General features: G+C 43.9%; 1 protein-coding gene across 1 annotated transcript in view; it reads right to left on the bottom strand.

The window, feature by feature from the left end:
* Positions 1-23921, bottom strand: part of LOC120065196 (FYVE, RhoGEF and PH domain-containing protein 5-like) — a 52204-nt gene that overhangs the window by 5560 nt on the left and 22723 nt on the right. Inside the window, exons 6-12 of the mRNA XM_039015987.1 lie at positions 23026-23177; positions 22556-22712; positions 11750-11837; positions 11477-11527; positions 10754-10812; positions 10476-10547; positions 10107-10175 (exon numbers count right to left, since the gene is read on the bottom strand). Of these exons, the coding sequence (XP_038871915.1) occupies positions 10107-10175; positions 10476-10547; positions 10754-10812; positions 11477-11527; positions 11750-11837; positions 22556-22712; positions 23026-23177 (648 nt within the window). The remainder of the gene's footprint in view (positions 1-10106; positions 10176-10475; positions 10548-10753; positions 10813-11476; positions 11528-11749; positions 11838-22555; positions 22713-23025; positions 23178-23921) is intronic.

Here is a 23921-nt window from a genome sequence, read left to right as displayed (position 1 = left end):
TGGTGCCCTAAACTAAGAGGAAACCATCTTCTCCTCAACGAGGAGGTGGGCTGTTTTACTTATCATCTTTTCATCAGATTTTACAGTTAAATGCAGTGGCGGTTTTAGCATAGAAATCTTGGTGGGGCAAAAAATAAATAAAAGTGGGATGTTTTGCATGCCAGCAAAGCCACTACACAACACAACACTAAACAATACATGAATTGCACTATAACGGTGACAAACGGTGCCTACCACCTGTTAGGGCCTACATAAAGCTGTCCCAACAGCAGAGTCCCAACAGCAGTCCCAACACCTTACCACTGCTACACCTGGCTATCAGCGGAGCCTATCTGGCAGTGAAACAGTTCATTCAGCCTCATTTACTGCCTTTCAAAAAAACATAGCTGATATGGCTGACTTGTTTAAACAAGTGTGGTTTCTACTGACAACTGAGATGTACAAACTATGGCCTAAGGGGACGACAAGCGGATAAGAGTCCATCTGTATTTTGATTAAGACAATGAGCGAGCTAGGACGGGCGTAATCAATATAACTATTTGTTCAGCACCTCTGAAATGTACAGCAACAGAATTCAGAACATGGGCAGTTGTTACAGTATTCTCCCTGTACACCAAGTCAGAACCGTAGGATAAATAAAGGGGGCATATAAGCAGACAATGAAAGCTCTTACAATAGTCGATGATTACATTTCTCTAAAACAGGTTATAGGCTACAGTAGAACAGTCAGAACAGTAGGCGAAATTAAGAGGGGGAAATAGACCAAATTATTAGGGTGATGCACATGGGCTACTAACATCTTACTACACAACATACACTTAGTATTACTTTCTTAGCTACAGTATACATATCCCACTGGCATATTACATCTTTTATGAAGCAGCATACCATACATTTTTGGACTCACATTGTTGTGCTCGGCTGACTTGAACAGGACGAGTTAACCTCTTGAGCCTATGGGGGGTGCTGTTTCGACTTAGCATAAATTGGTCTCCAGATTAAACTGCCTAGTACTCAATTCTTGCTCGTACAATATGCATATTATTGTTATTATTGGATAGAAAACACTCTCTAGTTTCTATAACCGTTGGAATTATGTCTCTGAGTGGAACAGAACTCATTCTACAGCACTTTTCCTGACAGGGAGTGAGATTTCAGAAATCTTGGCCTCTGGTCCCAGGTCAGTTTTAATGTCCCTGTGAATGCTATGAGGATACAAACACTGCCTACGCCTTCCTCTAGATGTCAGTAAGTGGTGACAATTTGAATGGAGTCGATTGCGCAATCAGGGCCTGTATAAAAGGCCAAAGACCGGATGTACCTTTCTTTTGTTCCCTGCGCCTGACGCACGATGGACGTCGGACTGGCCTCTTTCCAAGCTTTGGTTTAGCCAGTAATATATCGCCGGTCATGTTTTTACTCGTTATAGGTGTTAAAAACATCATAAGGTAGTTAATTTAAACCGTTTTATAGCAATTTATATCCGTTTAGTGCGATTTTGAGGCATTTCTTTGTGACGCCCTTCCAAGAGCTGGGCACTTTTCCTGTACATACCGAACGTTAGTGGCCATTTCGACGGGACAAGAGGACATCTTTCGACCAAAAGACGATTAGACCGGAGAAAGGATACATTGCCCAAGATTCTGATGGAAGATCAGCTCATAGTAAGAACTATTTATGATGATAAATCGTTGTTCTGTAGAAAAATGTTAAACGCATATTCCGCCATTTTCTTTGGGGTAGCTTCGCTTTGGCGCACCCGGTATTGCACAGTAAGGATAATTTAAAAAATGTAATTCAGCGATTGCATTAAGAACTAATTTGTCTTTCAATAGCTGTCCTCCCTGTATTTTTTAGTCAAGTTTATGAATATTTATTCATTAGACTAGATCACTGTCCAATATGGCGCCCGACATTTTCAGGCCAGTTTTGCTACTATTCTCATTGTATAACCACGATTTTTGTGGCTAAATATGCACATTTTCGAACAAACTCTATATGTATGTTGTAATATGATGTTACAGGAGTGTCATCGGAAGAATTCTGAGAAGGTTAGTGAAAAAATTAATAAATTTTGGTGGTGATAATGCTATCGCTCTTTTGCCTTGAATCAATGCTCGGGTAACGTTTGCACATGTGGTATGCTAATATAACGATTTATTGTGTTTTCGCTGTAAAACACTTAGAAAATCTGAAATATTGTCTGAATTCACAAGATCTGTGTCTTTCCATTGCTGTGAGCTGTGTATTTTTAAGAAATGTTTTATGATTAGTAATTAGGTAATACACGTTGCTCTCTGTATTTATTCTAGTCGAGTTGTGATGGTGGGTGCAATTGTAAACTATGATTTCTACCTGAAATATGCACATTTTTCTAACAAAACCTATCCTATACAATAAATATGTTATCAGACTGTCATCTGATGAGGTTTTTTCTTGGTTAGTGGCTATCAATATCTTTATTTGGCCGAATTGGTGATAGCTACTGGTGGAGAGAAAAAATGGTGGACAAAGAAAAATGGTGTCTTTTGCTAACGTGGTTAGCTAATAGATTTACATATTGTGTCTTCCCTGTAAAACATTTTACAAATCAGAAATGATTGCTGGATTCACAAGAAGTGGATCTTTCATCTGGTATCTTGGACTTGTGATTGAATGATATTTAGATGCTAGTATTTACTTGTGACGCTATGCTAGCTATGCTATTCAGCTTTTTTACTGGTGGGGGGGTGGGGGGTGCTCCCGGATCCGGGTTTCTGAGGCGGTAGAAGTTAACAGTTGTTTGAAGCGCGACACAAACCATGCTTCATTGACAGCATGGCCAATGTTGAATGTTTATCATTTTAAACTTGGATTTGGGACTACACAGCCACTGTCACTGATTCCTTCCAAACCACTCGTTGAATTTGCGATTTGCGAATGTTTATGTTCAATGGCCGATGAGCACCGATACGTTTTATCTATAATTTCTCTTCAATATTTCTCTTCATATGACAAGGATTAAAAAGGACTTGCCAGTAGATTGTCGACTTGATTCATGATGATGACTGCTAGCTAAGATTGTGAAAGTATGACGTTGACATGATCAGTCCAATCAAAGCTACTGTGTCAATGACATTGAGCCTTCTTGGATGGGCACTTCTATGGCAGGAGCCGAAGGGCTAGAATATTCAATGTCCCCTCTTACACTTGGCAGTGACGTAAAGTCCCCATGAGTGACAGAACACTGAGCCAATCACCGCGCAACGCTCCGTATTTTCTGCTGGCTTGCCCCACCACCACAGAAAGCACTGAGCTAACACCTGCATTTTGGAGCTGCCTTACTCAAGAAAACAAAAAAGAGACCATGTTTGTATGCGGCTTTATTAACTCAATTATATATATTATTTTTTACATTGTTTGCAAACTGATACGTGACGCGTATTAATGCCAAAATAACATGCAAAACAGGCAAGCCTAAAAAATGTCTGCCCCACCTGCCCTGAATGACGGGTCGCCACTGGTTAAATGTGTCTCAATGTCAAAAATCAAGATTTCTCCTGTTTTTCTGTCCGCATGACTTGACCAGTTAAAACTCTGGGCATGACTCATCATTCCATTGGGGCCCTAAGCACACCGTAACTCCACCTCCTAAAGAGAGTGAGAGATGTTACAGATTTTATCTCAGAAAAAAACTAAATGGATTATATAGTTGTGTGTGATCATGAGTGGACTGACTGCAGTGTTTTATTCTTAAATGTTAACGCGATTTCCTACAAGCGGTTCCTATAGTTTATCCTATAATACTTTGAATTACGTTTTATCCGGTTGGATAATATTTCCAAAATATGATTGAGTGAATTGTCTTAGTGCAAATCCCTGTAGTTGGACAACAGTGACCTAGAAAACCTTAAAGTTGACTCATTCTGGGTAGATGTAAACAAAGGTCATTGGTCATTCAAGAATAGGCATTTGGGATTATCTTTTCATTTTCACATAACAGATTTTTCTTTCGTTAACTCTATTGTCGATCATCGTTTACTGTCACTGAGAGGGCTGTACATTTGAAAAAATAAGGAAGTCCCCTTTAACTCTGTAATTTTCCATCATATTAACCCATTCCTTGATTTAAGCTCTTTCTCTTCTTCTTCTGCCGACATCCCTCTCTCTCACTTTGAGATGGCAGAATCAGAGTGTTCTGTTGGCATAGTTACAGAGGGGGCTTTCACTGCCAGGCTGCTAAAGAATGGCCTGTCTGAAGTCGTTATTCTGTTTGGACTTATGGCTATACAAATAACACCCTCCTCCTCCTCAGACATGTCACCCCTACTACCATATCCTGAGTGTGGTTGTGTGGGTGCTAAAGACGAGTGTGTTCTTTTTTAAAGATGACAGATTCTAGGTGGGGGAGGTGGGTTTAATCTAAGAAATTAGTAATGAAACAATTTTAGATGAACATGGCATGGTTGTCACGCCCTGACCTTAGAGATCATTTTTATGTCTCTATTTTGGTTTGGTCAGGGCGTGAGTTGGGGTGGGCATTCTATGTTTTGTGTTCTATGTTTTCTATTTCTGTGTGTTTGGCCGGGTGTGGTTCTCAATCAGAGGCAGCTGTCTATCGTTGTCTCTGATTGAGAACCATACTTAGGTATCCTTTTCCCACCTGTGTTTTGTGGGGAGTTGTTTTCTGTTTTGTGTTGTTGCACCAGACAGAACTGTTTCGTTTCGTTCACTCTCTTTGTTGTTTATGTTGTTTCAGTGTTCAGGTTATTTTATTAAATTAAATGAACACTTACCATGCTGGCTTTGGTCCACTTCTTCATGCAACGATGACCGTTACAGAACTACCCACCACCAAAGGACCAAGCGGTGGAATGGACTCCTGGACATGGGAGGAAATCTTGGACAGCAAGGGACCCTGGGCACAGCCGGGAGAGTGTCGCCGTCCTAAAGAGGAGCTGGAGGCAGCTAAAGCGGAGCGGCGACGCTACGAGGAGTTGGCTCGAGGAAACGTGCACGAGAGGCAGCCCCAGAATTTTTTGGGGGGGGGGAACACGAGGAGATTGGCAGAGTCAGGTAGGAGACCTGAGCCAACTCACCGTGCTTACCGTGGCGAGCGTCGTACTGGTCAGGCACCGTGTTATGCGGTGGAGCGCACGGTGTCTCCAGTACGTGTTCTTAGCCCGGTGCGCTATATCCCAGCTCCTCGCATCGGCCGGGCTAGAGTGGGCATCGAGCCAGGACGGAGTGTGCCAGCCCTGCTCTCCAGGCCTCCAGTGCGTCTCCTCGGCCCGGGTTATCCTGCGCCAGCCCTACGCACGGTGTCCCCGGTTCGCCAGCACAGCCCTGTGCAGCCTGTTCCAGCTCCCCGCACTTGCCGGGCTACAGGGGGGATCCAGCCAGGACGAGTTGTGCTAGCTCTGCGCTTGAGACCTCCAGTGCGCCTCCACGGCCCAGTGTGTCCGGTGCCTCGGCCAAGGAAGAGGCCTCCTGCATGTCTCCCCAGCCTGGTGAGTCCTGTGCCTGTGCTAAGTCCTAACCCTCCTGCATGTCTCCCCAGCCTGGTGAGTCCTGTGCCTACTCCCAGAGCCAGGCCTCCTGTGTGTCTCTCTACTCCAGTGATGATCCATGGCAAGAAGCCTCCAGTGATGATCCATGGCATGAAGCCTCCAGTGATTATCCATGGCAAGAAGCTTCCAGTGATGATCCATGGCACGAAGCCTCCAGTGATGATCCATGGCAAGAAGCCTCCAGTGATGATCCATGGCAAGAAGCCTCCAGTGATGATCCATGGCACGAAGCCTCCAGTGATGATCCATGGCAAGAAGCCTCCAGTGATGATCCATGGCAAGAAGCCTACAGTGATGATCCATGGCACGAAGCCTCCTGTGTGTCTCTCCACTCCAGTGACATCCTTCAGTCCGGAGCCTCCAGCGACGATCTCTAGTCCGGAGCCTCCAGCGACGATCTCCTGTCCGGAGCTGCCAGAGTCTCCCTCCTGTCCGGAGCTGCCAGAGTCTCCCTCCTGTCCAGAGCTGCCAGAGTCTCCCTCCTGTCCGGAGCTGCCAGAGTCTCCCTCCTGTCCGGAGCTGCCAGAGTCTCCCTCCTGTCCGGAGCTGCCAGAGTCTCCCTCCTGTCCGGAGCTGCCAGAGTCTCCCTCCTGTCCGGAGCTGCCAGAGTCTCCCTCCTGTCCGGAGCTGCCAGAGTCTCCCTCCTGTCCGGAGCTGCCAGAGTCGCCCTCCTGTCCGGAGCTGCCAGAGTCGCCCTCCTGTCCGGGGCCCGCTGTGAGGGTCCCCAGTCCGGGGTCGGCGGCGATGTCCCGCACCAGAGCCGCCACAGCGGATAGATGCCCACCCAGACCCTCTCCTATAGGTTTAGGTTTTGCGGCCGGAGTCCGCACCTTTGGGGGGGGTACTGTCACGCCCTGACCTTAGAGATCCTTTTTATGTCTCTATTTTGGTTTGGTCAGGGCGTGAGTTGGGGTGAACATTCTATGTTTTGTGTTCAATGTTTTCTATTTCTGTGTGTTTGGCCGGGTGTGGTTCTCAATCAGAGGCAGCTGTCTATCGTTGTCTCTGATTGAGAACCATACTTAGGTATCCTTTTCCCACCTGTGTTTTGTGGGTAGTTGTTTTCTGTTTTGTGTTGTTGCACCAGACAGAACTGTTTCGTTTCGTTCACTCTCTTTGTTGTTTTTGTTGTTTCAGTGTTCAGGTTATTTTATTAAATTACAATGAACACTTACCATGCTGGGCTTTGGTCATCTTCTTTCCAGGACGATCGTTACAATGGTAAAACAATAGTAGGACATCCAAGTTAATTCCTACTGATATACATACAAAATAGATATCTAAATACAGTTATGATTGGACAAACTAACATCAGGTTTAAACAGAGAGAGAAGCAGGTTTAGTGTGTGTGACAGTATTCAACAGAAAGAGAAGCAGGTCTAGTGTGTGTGACTGTATTCAACAGAGAGAGAAGCAGGTCTAGTGTGTGTGTGACTGTATTCAACAGAGAGAGAAGCAGGTCTAGTGTGTGTGACTGTATTCAACAGAGAGAGAAGCAGGTCTAGTGTGTGTGACTGTATTCAACAGAGAGAGAAGCAGGTCTAGTGTGTGTGACTGTATTCAACAGAGAGAGAAGCAGGTCTAGTGTGTGTGACTGTATTCAACAGAGAGAGAAGCAGGTCTAGTGTGTGTGACTGTATTCAACAGAGAGAGAAGCAGGTCTAGTGTGTGTGTGACTGTATTCAACAGAGAGAGAAGCAGGTCTAGTGTGTGCGACTGTATTCAACAGAAAGAGAAGCAGGTCTAGTGTGTGTGACTGTATTCAACAGAGAGAGAAGCAGGTCTAGTGTGTGTGTGACTGTATTCAACAGAGAGAGAAGCAGGTCTAGTGTGTGTGACTGTATTCAACAGAGAGAGAAGCAGGTCTAGTGTGTGTGACTGTATTCAACAGAGAGAGAAGCAGGTCTAGTGTGTGTGACTGTATTCAACAGAGAGAGAAGCAGGTCTAGTGTGTGTGACTGTATTCAACAGAGAGAGAACCAGGTCTAGTGTGTGTGGGTGTATTAAACAGAGAGAGAAGCAGGTCTAGTGTGTGTGTGGGTGTATTAAACAGAGAGAAGCAGGTCTAGTTTGTGTGGATGTATTAAAAAGAGAGAGAAGCAGGTCTAGTGTGTGTGTGTGGGTGTATTAAACAGAGAGAGAAGCAGGTCTAGTGTGTGTGTGGGTGTATTAAACAGAGAGAGAAGCAGGTCTAGTGTGTGTGTGGGTGTATTAAACAGAGAGAAGCAGATCTAGTGTGTGTGTGTGTGTGTGTGTGTGTGTGTGTGTGTGTGTGTGTGTGTGTGTGTGTGTGTGTGTGTGTGTGTGTGTGTGTGTGTGTGTGTGTGTGTCTGTATTAAACAGAGAGAAGCAGGTCTAGTGTGTGTGTGTGTGTGTGTGTGTGTGTGTGTGTGTATTAAACAGAGAGAAGCAGGTCTAGTGTGTGTGTGGGTGTGTGTGTGTATTAAACAGAGAGAAGCAGGTCTAGTGTGTGTGTGGGTGTATTAAACAGAGAGAAGCAGGTCTAGTGTGTGTGTGTGTGTGTGTGTATTAAACAGAGAGAAGCAGGACTTGTGTGTGTGGGGGTGTATTAAACAGAGAGAGGCAGGTCTAGTGTGTGTGTGTGTGTGTGTGTGTGTGTGTGTGTGTGTGTGTGTGTGTGTGTGTGTGTGTGTGTGTGTGTGTGTGTGTGTGTGTGTATTAAACAGAGAGAAGCAGGTCTAGTGTGTGTGTGTGTGTGTGTGTGTGTGTGTGTGTGTGTGTGGTGTGTGTATTAAACAGAGAGAAGCAGGTCTAGTGTGTGTGTGGGTGTATTAAACCGAGAGAAGCAGGTCTAGTGTGTGTGTGTGTGTGTATATTAAACAGAGAGAAGCAGGTCTAGTGTGTGTGTGTGTGTGTGGGTGTATTAAACAGAGAGAAGCAGGTCTAGTGTGTGTGTGTGTGTGTGTGGGTGTATTAAACAGAGAAGTAGGTCTAGTGTGTGTGTGGGTGTAGTAAACATAGAGAAGCAGGTCTAGTGTGTGTGTGGGTGTATTAAACAGAGAGAAGCAGGTCTAGTGTGTGTGTGGGTGTATTAAACAGAGAGAAGCAGGTCTAGTGTGTGTGTGTGGGTGTATTAAGCAGAGAGAAGCAGGTCTAGTGTGTGTGTGTGTGGGTGTATTAAACAGAGAAGCAGGTCTAGTGTGTGTGTGGGTGTATTAAACAGAGAGAAGCAGGTCTAGTGTGTGTGTGTGTGTGTGTGTATTAAACAGATAGAAGCAGGTCTAGTGTGTGTGTGTGTGTGTGTGTGTATTAAACAGAGAGAACCAGGTCTAGTGTGTGTGTGTATTAAACAGAGAGAAGCAGATCTAGTGTGTGTGTGTGTGTGTATTCAACAGAGAGAAGCAGGTCTAGTGTGTGTGTGTGTGTGTGTATTTAACAGAGAGAAGCAGGTCTCGTGTGTGTGTGGGTGTATTAACAGAGAGAGAAGCAGGTCTAGTGTGTGTGTGTGTGTGTGTGTGTGTGTGTGTGTGTGTGTGTGTGTGTGTGTGTGTGTGTGTGTGTGTGTGTGTGTGTGTGTGTGTGTGTATTAAACAGAGAGAAGCAGGTCTAGTGTGTGTGTGTGTGTATTAAACAGAGAGAAGCAGGTCTTGTGTGTGTGTATTAAACAGAGAGAGGCAGGTCTAGTGTGTATGTGTGTGTGTGTGTGTGTGTGTGTGTGTGTGTATTAAACAGAGAGAAGCAGGTCTAGTGTGTGTGTGGGTGTATTAAACAGAGAGAAGCAGGTCTAGTGTGTGTGTGTGGGTGTATTAAACAGAGAGAAGCAGGTCTAGTGTGTGTGTGTGTGTGTGTGTGTGTGTGTGTGTGTGTGTGTGTGTGTGTGTGTGTGTGTGTGTGTGTGTGTGTGTGTGTGTGTGTGTGTGTGTGTGTGTATTAAACAGAGAGAAGCAGGTCTAGTGTGTGTGGGTGTATTAAACAGAGAGAAGCAGGTCTAGTGTGTGTGTTGGTGTATTAAACAGAGAGAAGCAGGTCTAGTGTGTGTGTTGGTGTATTAAACAGAGAGAAGCAGGTCTAGTGTGTGTGTGGGTGTATTAAACAGAGAGAAGCAGGTCTAGTGTGTGTGTGGGTGTATTAAACAGAGAGAAGCAGGTCTAGTGTGTGTGTGGGTGTATTAAACAGAGAGAAGCAGGTCTAGTGTGTGTGTTGGTGTATTAAACAGAGAGAAGCAGGTCCAGTGTGTGTGTGGGTGTATGAGGAGCATTCCTGACCTTCCCCGGTCAGTCAGTAAAGAGCAGCTCAGGAAGCTGCCATTCAGAAACATCCTGCCAGGAAACCCTGCTCTCAATAGCAGGGTCTGGGTCTGGGAGGGCCATAGATATAGAGCAAACAGAACAGATCTGCTGCTTATCCTTTTCAGATTACATTTACATTGCAACAAGATGGTGCATAGTTGTGTAGTCATAATGACAAGCGCGGTGACCATGTTCAAATTTGAGAAAATTGTTATTTTAGATTTTTGGCCTAAAAGCTCTGTCCGTTATCTACAGGTTTGTGACAGTGAGTCCCCTACCCTCCCTCCAAACAGGAAGTGACATTTACCAGAAACAGGTGGCGTGGCTGTCTGCACTTCCTGCTGACCTTCATCAGAGTGCCCTCCTTCACAAACACCTGAGTACAAAACACACACACAGGGTCAGATATATAGTAGATGAAATGGCAATTAAGGACAGTGTGCCACATATGAGAAGCAAGAGGGTTGGAGAGAGGGCTTTAAAGAGCGTGTGTGTCCGCTCTTCTCCACCCAGACACAGAGAGAGGGCCAGGGGATTCCCAGCTGACTGGTTATATAAAGGGCGACACGGGCGGGATGGAGAGGTAGAGGTTGAAGGGGGGAGAGGGTGTACCATTGCCCGGGGCCCTGGGCAGAAACAATGGTGTTATCAGGCAGGCAGACAGGACGGAGCTTACCCTGCCAGGCTGGAGCAGATCCCTCTGGCCTCCAACACTGTACTCTATGTTGACAAGACGTAGCAGGTTCTCCTGAGAAAGTGAGAAAGAGAGAGGAGGGAGAGACATGCCATGTTGAGCAATAACTACCAAATAACAACACTGCATGTGTGCACTCTCTCTCTCTCTTACAAGCACTCTCACACACACACACACACACACGCACAACAAACATACACGCAACAAACACACAAAGGCAGGCACACACTATGTTGAAAGACACTCGTCTTGAAACTCACCCCATGTTTCAAACTGTCATTGGCTTGATCTGCAATGTCTGATACTACCACCAGAGCAGCTGAGAGAGGAGACAGTGACAAGACGGAAACAAAGAGTTGTCGTTAACGCAAAATGAAAAACATCAGACACACAGAGAACCAGAGAGGGACATGTTCACCAGAGACTATTCTCATCTATCATGAGGTGTTCATTCCAGCCTTGTCCCCCATACACACACAGAGAGATAACATCCCCTACAATTTTCCTCCTCTCTCTGATAAATGAATCTCTCACTCTCACTCACTCACTCACTCACTCACTCACTCACTCACTCACTCACTCACTCACTCACTCACTCACTCACTCACTCACTCACTCACTCACTCACTCACTCCCACACACACTCACTCACACACTCACTCTCTCACTCACACACACACTTACCATCTGGGCTGGAAGTGGCTTTCCTAGTGGCCAGAGATAGCACAGTGGCTAACCCACTCATGAATTACACATACAGCACACAGAGACAAGAGAGCCAAAATGGTTACCTAGTGATTTACCCACACACACACAAACACACAGAAAAACAGACAAAATGGCTCCCTAGTAAGGTAAGAATGCCAAATAAATCCCTTGTAAACACATAGAAACAGAACTGATATGGCCCTCTTGTGAATAATACAACGCAGAATAAATAGGTACTATACATGGCTAGGGCTTACAGCAGAGCCCCACTGTACCTTGTGTGTCTTCATATTCTTTGGAGTCTGGGGAGAGGTTGTTGAGGTAATCTGGAGCAGGAGGAAAACAGACTCAGACAAAGTGAAAGACACATGACCATTAATAAAACCGCGGTACAATCAGACATAATGAGATCATTTTCATCTGAAGAATGGCTGATGTATAAATGTGTACGTTATGACACCTACCCACACCCACCCACCCACACCTACCCACACCCACCCACACCCACACACCCACACCCACACACACACACACACGCAAACACTTACCGGTGAGGAGCATGCGGTATTGAGCCACCCGTACGATGACCTGCAGAAGCTGGTGTTTGAGAGAGACATTGTCCCCTGCTGGACTCTGCTGCTGGGACAGACAGACACACACATATCATCCCGAAATGTCTTAAGAGAAACATTGACCAAATTAGCTTTTGCACTGACAGACGAAGTAGAGTAGAGACAGAGAAAAGAAAGAGAGAAAAAGAGATGGTGGGGTGAGATATTTCAGCAGAATCCCAAGTCACGTATGTGGCGAGCCAAGACCAATAACTCAACAGAGTGCTGGTCAGCATTCACAGTCCCCTGCAGAAACATCTCCATACACTTGTACTCTTACACACACAAACAAGCATGTACACACACACACAAACTCACACACAAACACATGCACACACTATTTCATACTACCCACACAAACAGAATGGTTCACAAATCAAGTCCTGGCAGAGAAATATGTTGATTTGATAAGGGAGAGCTAGCCAGCAGCAATGCAACCAAACACACACACACACACACGAGTGGCGAGCGATTAACCAAATGTCAGTTATTTTTCATTTTTTATACAACTAATTGACTGACGTCGGTTTTTTTCTGTGAGCTCATTGCGCAGTTTCTCTAGAGAGAAATCAGATCAAGCTCGAACTGTGCAAAGTAGTACAGACTTGTTTTGCACAGAAAACATGGAAATGAACTACCATGGCCATAAAACACTGTGCATCTACAGTACTTGTCCAGTCGTTGTGGGACAGACATGGAGAGAAGAGACAGAATAAAGCACGATGGAGAGGGATACAGAGCAGTTGCTTCGTGAGGTATCTCTACCTGAAAATTCGTGACCTAAGTGATTGATAGTTGGTATTCAGCAGTCATAAAGTATGCCTTATTTACTTTGAAGAACTCCTAAAATAGTGATTTTGTCAGACAGCTTAGCGCTAGGGGTCAGAATTCTTTCTTTAAAAAAAATAAATAACGTACCCAACGTAAACTGACATTTTCTCTGGCCCAGATCGTAGAATATGCATATCATTTACAGATTAGGATAGAAAACACTCCAAAGTTTCCAAAACTGTCAAAATATTGTCTGTGAGAAAAATAATACTTATTCTGCAAGCGAAATCCTGAGAAAAAGTAACCCGGAAGTGATATATATATTTTTTAAATCTTTGTTTCCTGGCCTGTCTAACCTCCATTTAAAGGGGTATCAACCAGATTCTTTTTCCAATGGCTTCCTCATGCTGTGACCAGGCTTTAGACATAGTTTCAGGCTTTTATTTTGAAAAATGAGCGAGATGTTTCAAAAGAGGTCAGGTGTCCTCTGAATATTTCCTGCGCGCGCGGGAGGAGCTCACCATTTTCCTTTTCTCTCTTAATGAATAGGTTATGCTCCGGTTGAAATATTATCGATTATGTTTGTTAAAGACAACCTGAGGTTTGATTATAAAAAACATTTTAAATGTTTCTACGACCATTTCGGATTATTTTGGGGATTTGTCGAACGGAACACGGCTTTTGTTTTCTCAAAATAATGCGCAACCCAAATGGCGTTTTTTTGTGATAACTGGGAGTCTCGTGAGTGGAAACACCCGAAGATTATCAAAGGTAAGCGATTAATTTGATTGCTTTTCTTACTTTCGTGACCAAGCTAACCAAGCTAATATAAGGCTAAGCTGTTATAGCATTGAAACCTACACTAACAAAAGCTTGGATTTCTTTCGCTGTAAAATATATTTTCCAAATCTGACACGATAGGTGGATTAACAACAAGCTAAGCTGTGTTTTGGTATATTTCACTTGTGATTGCATGATTATAAATATTTTTTGTAATATTTTTTAATCTGATACGTTTGGAAATTTTCATCTTCCTTTCAGGACCGGAACGAGGCTGTAGTTTTCTCATCATAACGCGCAACCCAAATGGCGTTTTTTTGTGATAAAAGTAATATTTATTGAACAAAAAGAAGATTTGTTGTGTAACTGGGAGTCTCGTGAGTGGAAACGTCCGAAGATTATCTAAGGTAAGCGATTAATTTTATTGCTTTTCACACTTTCGTGACCATGCTAATTTGGGGCTAGCTGATGTAGCATTGAAAGCTACACTCACAAAAGCTTGGATTTCTTTCGCTGTAAAATATTTATTCCAAATCTGATACCATAGGTGGATTAACAACAAGCTAAGCTGTGTTTTGGTATATTTCACTTGTGATTGCATGATTATAAATATTTTTGGGAATATTTTTGAATTTGGCGCCCTGCAATTCAGCGGTTGCTTAGGAAAGTGAACCCCTATTCGGTATCCGTAGCGCAGAAAAGTTAAGCAGCAGCTCTATAGAGATGAGATGAAATATTTTATTAACGTGAAGTAACGTGATTAAATGATGGTTAATAAGTAATAAGCAGTAATGGGCAGTCACTACCATCATGGGACTTGTATTAATAGTTTTATTCTTTGTTGTTACAGCATTCAACCCACATAATGCATAGTGCATTTCATGTTGAAATATAATCTAAATCTAAAAACCAAACTGAACCGAAACCAAACTGACCTCCAAAAGCACTGATTGCTCAGCACTAACACATACACAGAACACACAAGACGGGGATGTCGATTATGGCAGCCCCCCGCACCTCTCTGATTCAGAGGGGTTGGGTTAAATGCGGAAGACATATTTGTGTTGAATGCATTCAGTTGTACAACTGACTAGATATCCCCCTTTCCCTTTCCCACACACACACAGTTGTAGCACACTGTATAGTAACACCAACCATATCAACTTTATCTGTTTCAGTTCACACAGGAGCTTCATCATGGTGACTGTACATGATACTTGGTTCTCTCCAGACCTGACTGCCCTTAAACAACACAAAAACATCCTATGGCGTTCTGCATTAGCATCGAACAGCCCCCGTGATATGCAACTTTTCAGGGAAGCTAGAAACCAATATACACAGGCAGTTAGAAAAGCCAAGGCTAGCTTTTTCAAGCAGAAATTTGCTTCCTGCAACACAAACTCAAAAAAGTTCTGGGACACTGTAAAGTCCATGGAGAATAAGAACACCTCCTCCCAGCTGCCCACTGTACTGAGGACAGGAAACACTGTCACCACCGATAAATCCACTATAATTGAGAATTTCAATAAGCATTTTTCTACGGCTGGCCATGCTTTCCACCTGGCTACCCCTACCCCGGTCAACAGCACTGCACCCCCCACAGCAACTCGCCCAAGCCTTCCCCATTTCTCCTTCTCCCAAATCAGTCAGCTGATGTTCTGAAAGAGCTGCAAAATCTGGACCCCTACAAATCAGCCGGGCTTGACAATCTGGACCCTTTCTTTCTAAAATTATCTGCCGAAATTGTTGCAACCCCTATTACTAGCCTGTTCAACCTCTCTTTCGTATGTCATCTGAGATTCCCATAGATTGGAAAGCAGCTGCAGTCATCCCCCTCTTCAAAGGGGGGGACACTCTTGACCCAAACTGCTACAGACCTATATCTATCCTAACCTGCCTTTCTAAGGTCTTCGAAAGCCAAGTCAATAAACAGATTACCAACCATTTAGAATCCCACCATACCTTCTCCGCTATGCAATCTGGTTTCAGAACTGGTCATGGGTGCACCTCAGCCATGCTCAAGGTCCTAAACGATATCCTAACCGCCATCGATAAGAAACAATACTGTGCAGCCGTATTCATTGACCTGGCCAAGGCTTTCGACTCTGTCAATCACCACATCCTCATCGGCAGACTCGATAGTCTTGGTTTCTCAAATGATTGCCTCGCCTGGTTCACCAACTACTTCTCTGTTCAGTGTGTCAAATCGGAGGGCCTGTTGTCCGGGCCTCTGGCAGTCTCTATGGGGGTGCCACAGGGTTCAATTCTTGGACCGACTCTCTTCTCTGTATACATCAATGATGTCGCTCTTGCTGCTGGTGAGTCTCTGATCCACCTCTACGCAGACGACACCATTCTGTATACTTCTGGCCCTTCTTTGGACACTGTGTTAACAACCCTCCAGACGAGCTTCAATGCCATACAACTCTCCTTCCGTGGCCTCCAATTGCTCTTAAATACAAGTAAAACTAAATGCATGCTCTTTAACCGATCGCTGCCTGCACCTGCCCGCCCGTCCAACATCACTACTCTGGACGGTTCTGACTTAGAATATGTGGACAACTACAAATACCTAGGTGTCTGGTTAGACTGTAAACTCTCCTTCGAGACTCACATCAAACATCTCCAATCCAAAGTTAAATCTAGAATTGGCTTCCTATTTCGCAACAAAGCATCCTTCACTCATGCTGCCATACATACCCTTGTAAAACTGACCATCCTACCGATCCTCGACTTCGGCGATGTCATTTACAAAATAGCCTCCAATACCCTACTCAACAAATTGGAAGCATTCTATCACAGTGCCATCCGTTTTGTCACCAAAGCCCCATATACTACCCACCACTGCGACCTGTACGCTCTCGTTGGCTGGCCCTTGCTTCATACTCGTCGCCAAACCCACTGGCTCCAGGTCATCTACAAGACCCTGCTAGGTAAAGTCCCCCCTTATCTCAGCTCGCTGGTCACCATAGCAGCACCCACCTGTAGCACGCGCTCCAGCAGGTATATCTCTCTGGTCACCCCCAAAACCAATTCTTCCTTTGGCCGCCTCTCCTTCCAGTTCTCTGCTGCCAATGACTGGAATGAACTACAAAAATCTCTGAAACTGGAAACACTTATCTCCCTCACTAGCTTTAAGCACCAGCTGTCAGAGCAGCTCACAGATTACTGCACCTGTACATAGCCCATCTATAATTTAGCCCAAACAACTACCTCTCCCCCTACTGTATTTATTTATTTATTTATTTTGCTCCTTTGCACCCCATTATTTCTATCTTTACTTTGCACATTCTTCCACTGCAAATCTACCATTCCAGTGTTTTACTTGCTATATTGTATTTACTTCGCCACCATGGCGTTTTTTTGCCTTTACCTCCCTTATCTCACCTCATTTGATCACATTGTATATACTTATTTTTTCTACTGTATTATTGACTGTATGTTTGTTTTACTCCATGTGTAACTCTGTGTTGTTGTACGTGCCTAACTGCTTTGCTTTATCTTGGCCAGGTCGCAATTGTAAATGAGAACTTGTTCTCAACTTGCCTACCTGGTTAAATAAAGGTGAAATAAATAAATAAATAAATACACACAGGAGCTTCATCATGGTGACTGTACATGATACACACAGGAGCTTCATCATGGTGACTGTACATGATACACACAGGAGCTTCATCATGGCGACTGTACATGATACACACAGGAGCTTCATCATGGCGACTGTACATGATACACACAGGAGCTTCATCATGGTGACTGTACATGATACACACAGGAGCTTCATCATGGTGACTGTACATGATACACACAGGAGCTTCATCATGGTGACTGTACATGATACACACAGGAGCTTCATCATGGCGACTGTACATGATACACACAGGAGCTTCTGATGGGAGATCCGTTAGAGGGAATGGGCAGAGAGAGGGGGAGGAGGGCTGTTTCTCCCATCCCAGATTCATTCAACACTCATCCTCTATAAGGCTGGAGTATCAACTTCTGAAGGTGGCATAAGCATCAATAGGACTCTTATTCTAAATTAACAGCCTGAAGATCACAATTCACAATTAACAGCCTGAAGATCAATACACTCCTATACCCAGAATGCACCATGCTCCATGGTAGCTACAGTATGGATGTCAATGAAGACACTACAAATACACTACAATCGACTCCTTATAATGTACTGCAAGGGAATGCCGTCAATGCATGCAATATAAACTGGAGCATGCAGATATCCAGAGAAGTTTGCACTTATCCAATATGCACGGTAGCTCACACGCTCATGGATAGCTCATGGTTGCTTACGATCTGAAGGATTTTGACAGAGACCCGACCCCTTCAATACTTCCCCTTCGCTGTGGTTTCTACAATCCTACAGGCCTACCGTCCAACACCTCAACCATTCAAAGCCTGGCAATTACAATACATGTTGATGTGGTTAATAAAACAGACTCCTTTCGGTCGGTCTGCTTTGTGAATGAATGTAGTTATCTTGCTAAATGGATCTTGCTTAATGTATGTATGAAGAGCTTTACTTTGTCCATACTAAAAGCCAAATAAAGCAAATGAGATAGGAACTGTGTTCATTGACATTCAGACATTTCCAACATGTTACTGATGAGGCAACACTTCATCTAATCTTATAGGATGATGACTTGAAGAAAACGTTTTTCTTCATCAAAAGGAAAAACAGAATAAGATCTTATACATGTAATACATTTGATTTCCAAATATGCCTGTGTACAGTATTAACATTATCTGTCCACTTCTTGATCTTGTGACTTGTGGCTGAAACTCAAACGAGCTGCCTGTGAGAACGAGAAGCTGATTTAAAACTCAAACCCAGCTGGATATACAGTAGTTAGATCACCAGGCCAGTCTGTTCTCATGCCTTGCTCCTGTACTGACCCTCAGACTAAACCTGCCAGCATCACATGGACTAAACTCTAGAATGGAAAGAGACCTGAGATTTCATTAACCCAGTGATCTCTACAGAGACAGAGTGGAGATGTTTGATACTGAGAACTCTCCTGGAAACCTCTGTCCTCCTCTCAGAGCTCACTGAGAAGGACCAGGGAGATTACAGGTGTATAATCAATATTATAAACTGGGTGGTTTGAGCCCTGAATGCTGATTGGCTGACAGCCGTGGTACATCAGACCATATACCACGGGTTTGAAAAAACATATTTTTTTACTGCTCTAATTCCGTTGGTAAACAGTTTATAATAGCAATAAGGCAACTCGGGGGTTTGTGGTATATGGCCAATATACCACAGCTAAGGGCTGGGTCCAAGAACTGCCCTTAGCCGTGGTAAGGGCCTAATTGCTTAAATAGAGAATACAGAGACATCACTCTTTATGTTAAAGGTAAGACACCTGATTCTGATCTTCATTTATTTGTATGTATATTTAATTTCATTTTAAATAGTCAATTTTACACCAAATCCATTAGAAAGTCAAGACATCATGATTACGAAACACTTCTGCAAAGGATGTCAATTTTCACTAAAATACAGAGTCTTTATCTGACTCCCTGACCAGAGCCATTATCATACATCTCTGTCCCAGATCTGGCAGTAGCATAGAGTGTAGCCTACTAGACCAAACACAATGTCTTCATAAACACTCATGACAACGATTATCATTTGAAAGGCATTAAAATATTTTGCCTCTAGAAAGTGGCCATACCTGTTGTAACAGTGCCTCTATAAGTGCTTCTGCCGTGGAAAGAAAATCATTGATCATCTCCTCTCACATTATAGACCATACAACCACCATATCTACCAACACCCAACCAATAACAACCACTACCCAACCAACAACAATCACCACCCAACCAACAACAACAACAACCACTACCCAACCAACAACAACCACTACCTAACCAACAACCACTACCCAACCAACAACAATCACCACCCAACCAACAACCACTACCCAACCAACAACAACCACTACCCAACCAACAACAACCACTACCCAACCAACAACCACGAAACCACCATATTTAACAACACCCAACCAACAACAACCACTAACCAACCAACAACAACCATTACCCAACCAAAAACCACCCAACCAACAACAACCACTACCCAACCAACAACAACCTCTACCCAACCAACAACAATCACCACCCACCCAACCAACAACAACCAGGGACTGCAGTTGAAAATTAGCCGGCTGGCTAAAACCGTCACTTTTACTGAAACGTTGATTCATGTGCACTGTCCCTGTAAAAATAAAATAAACTCAACTCAACCACCCAACCAACAACAACCACCCAACCAACAACAACCACCCAACCAACAACCATCACCCATCACCCAACCAACAACAACCACCCAACCAACAACAACAACCGCCCAACCAACAACAACAACCAGCCAACAACACCCGCCTAATAAAAAAAATAAAAAAAACACAACAACCACTACCCAACCAACATCAATCACCACCGAACCAACAACCACTACCCAACCAACAACAACCACTACCCAACCAACAACAACCACTACCCAACCAACATCAATCACCACCGAACCAACAACCACTACCCAACCAACAACAACCACTACCCAACCAACAACAACCACTACCCAACCAACATCAATCACCACCGAACCAACAACCACTACCCAACCAACAACAACCGCTACCCAACCAACAACAACCAACACCCAACCAACAACAACCACTACCCAAGCAACAACAACCACTACCCAACCAACAACCACCCACCCACCCAACAACCATCCAGCCAACAACAACCACCTAACCAACAACAACCAACAACACCAACAACAACCACCCAACCAACAACCACCACCCAACCAACAACAACAACCGCCCAACCAACAACAACAACCAGCCAACAACAACCACCCAACCAACAACAACTGCCTAATCAAAAAAAACAAAAACACAACAACCACTACCCAACCAACATCAATCACCACCGAACCAACAACCACTACCCAACCAACAACAACCACTACCCAACCAACAACAACCACTACCCAACCAACAACAACCACTACCCAACCAACAACAACCACCACCCACCCACCCAACAACCATCCAGCCAACAACAACCACCTAACCAACAACAACCAACAACACCAACAACAACCACCCAACCAACAACCACCACCCAACCAACAACCACTACCCAACAAACAACAAGCACTACCCAACCAAAAACAACCACTACACAACCAACAACCACCATATCAACCAACACCTAACCAACAACAACCACTAACCAACCAACAACAACCACTACCCAACCAACAACAACCACTACCCAACCAACAACAACCACTACCCAAACAACAACAACCACTACCCAAACAACAACAACCACCAACCAACCACCCAACCACCCAACCACTATATCAACCAACACCCAACCAACAACAACCACTAACCAACCAACAACAACCACTACCCAAACAACAACAACCACCAGCCAACCACCCAACCAACAACAACCACCCAACCAACAAGCATAGGTAAGTGCCAATACATAATTACATACTCATTATGATATAGCAACTCCATGAGAACATTATAATACAATTTCAGAAGGAACTATTTTACACACATACACATGGCTTGATATTGCATGTACAGTAACATTTTAACAGAGACCAGACACCTCCTGTACTTCTCCTTTAGTATTGTGTCAGCGCTCATTGCGGTCATTGTGGTCATAGCATTCATTGTGGTTATAACAGTCATTGCGGTTATAGCAGTCACTGTGGTTATAGCAGTCATTGTGGTTATAGCAGTCACTGTGGTTATAGCAGTCATCGTGGTTATAGCAGTCATCGTGGTGATAGCAGTCATCGTGGTTATAGCAGTCACTGTGGTTATAGCAGTCATTGTGGTTATAGCAGTCATTGTGGTTATAGCAGTCACTGTGGTTATAGCAGTCACTGTGGTTATAGCAGTCATTGTGGTTATAGCAGTCATCGTGGTTATAGCAGTCATCGTGGTTCTAGCAGTCATTGTGGTTATAGCAGTCATTGTGGTTATAGCAGTCATCGTGGTTATAGCAGTTATTGTGGTTATAGCAGTCATTGTGGTTATAGCAGTCATTGTGGTTATAGCAGTCATTGTGGTTATAGCAGTCATTGTGGTTATAGCAGTCATTGTGGTTATAGCAGTCATCGTGGTTCTAGCAGTCATCGTGGTTATAGCAGTCATCGTGGTTATAGCAGTTATTGTGGTTATAGCAGTCCTTGTGGTTATAGCAGTCATTGTGGTTATAGCAGTCATCGTGGTTATAGCAGTTATTGTGGTTCTAGCAGTCATTGTGGTTATAGCAGTCATCATGGTTATAGCAGTTACTGTGGTTCTAGCAGTCATTGTGGTTATAGCAGTCATTGTGGTTATAGCAGTCATCGTGGTTATAGCAGTTATTGTGGTTCTAGCAGTCATCGTGGTTATAGCAGTCATTGTGGTTATAGCAGTCATTGTGGTTATAACATTGTTACTGAAGAAGAGGAGCAGAGCAGCTGGACCAGATGTCAAACAGTCTGATGATGTGAATTACAGTATGTTTTAATCAAACTGAAACTGAAACTGTCAATATCAGATAACTTTTAAGTTTATGCCTACATTTAGCATATTTAGTTGTTTTTTATAAGTGTATGTTTTTGTTCTATGATATTGTATATCAGGTTTGATCTATCTTTAGTTTGGTACTTTTAGGTCTATTTCTGATATGTGTCCTTTTTAAAACCAAGTGATGTGGGTCGATTTTCTCAAAGCATACAGCTAATATGTATTTTATTGTATTGAGTATAAATTAAACAAGTAAATGATGTAAACTGGGTTTGTGCTAAGTTCTAAGACACTGGGTTATTATCTGTCATTAGTCATTAGTTATTATCTGTCATGTGTATGGGTGCATACTGTATAGAATAAGAGCTGGAAATTAAACAGTAATCAACATACACCTGATTAAAAGTAAGAATGATATTCCACAGAAAAGTCCACTCTTCAGCAGAGACAGAAGGATGGCCTGCAGTTCCCTGCCACAGGATGTGTTTTAGGTGGCATAGCATGACATTCTCACACTCATCTAACATTGTGCTCATCTAACACTGGTCTTATTCCAAAAACAGTCTGTTTGCTATGAACAGTCCTGACTTGACTTTAAACAGCCCTGCTGTCTGACCTCATACTGGCTGACGATGGCTGAGAAGGCGGGCGAGGTCCGGCAGCTTTCGTCCAGCAGGCTCATGCTGCGGTCGTAGTGACCAATGTAGGCCGTGAAGACCACAAACTCCAACTTCCTGGATAGGATGACATCCGCAATCCTCTGGCTCTCTTCCCTGAAGGAAGAGAAAGAATGGTATGAAGAAAAATGAAGGATTGCACACTAGACACTGTGCTCAGTTTGCAGCAGACACATGGTCCATCTGATCTGATGAATGACCTCTGTGCTGCATTAATGTGTGTTCTGTCGGTCATGAGTACTGTGTGTGTCGGCTGTGTGTGTGTGTGTGTGTGTGTGTGTGTGTGTGTGTGTGTGTGTGTGTGTGTGTGTGTGTGTGTGTGTGTGTGTGTGTGTGTGTGTGTGTGTGTGTGTGTGTGTGTGTGTGTGTGTGTGTGTGTGTGTGTGGTGTAGAGTCTGCAGTGTCTCACCACTGTCGGATGCGGTTCTCTAACTCGGTGAGGATTCTGCGGTGCAGAGTGTAAACATCAGGCAGCTTGTTGAGGATCTCCCTTAGCCTCTCCTCCTCCAGCACAGGATCTCCCTCATCCCCTACTGCAGCCCCCACCGCCTCCCTGAAGTCCTGACACAGAGATGAACATGATTTGATTATATGGGTTATTAACATACTGTACATGACACACACTCATTTTATGAAGTCAATCAGTGCTGCCAGCCCTACGGCTGGAAGAGTCCTCCATTCACACAACAAAAATGTGAATCTCTGAGCATTATGTCGGTCTGTCTGTCTGTCGGTCATGATGTCTATTTTTAGACAGACTGCTAATGACTGCATGAGGCAGCCAGTTAGCTCCTATAATGTACAGAGCCAGAGCACTAGATTATCTCCATAAGCCATAAGATGTAGGCCTGCTATGGTACATGTATGTTTACTTGCCTACATATACAGAAGTATAGCGCAGTACCCTATCAATGACTGCAATAGGGGCATTGCCACATTTTGTGATGGAATTTTCATTACATCTTACGATTACGTCTCTGATCACAACAACAGGTTCTCTTCTTTTCACCCAGAAATAATACACACTAAAATTGCTGTGTCAATCCATTAACCATGATGAGCTGACCCACTTTTTGAAGCGCCTTACCAACCCCACCCTGGTTTCTCAGGAGAGGGGTGACAGACATTGTGATGTAATGCAGAGAGAAGTGCACAGAGATGAACTTTGACCCCAGAAGGGTTGCATTCCAAATCCCTTGCCTTCTTCTTGAAATGTGCAATGAACCACTTACCTTCCCCTAAAATAGGATAGTTGCTCTGCTGCTAAAAACTCTTCCACAGCTAGTGCAGACAGCACTGTTCTCC

The sequence above is a fragment of the Salvelinus namaycush genome, chromosome 20, assembly GCF_016432855.1.
Source record: "Salvelinus namaycush isolate Seneca chromosome 20, SaNama_1.0, whole genome shotgun sequence".
NCBI lineage: Eukaryota > Metazoa > Chordata > Actinopteri > Salmoniformes > Salmonidae > Salvelinus > Salvelinus namaycush.
This window is presented reverse-complemented; position numbering and strand designations above follow the sequence as displayed.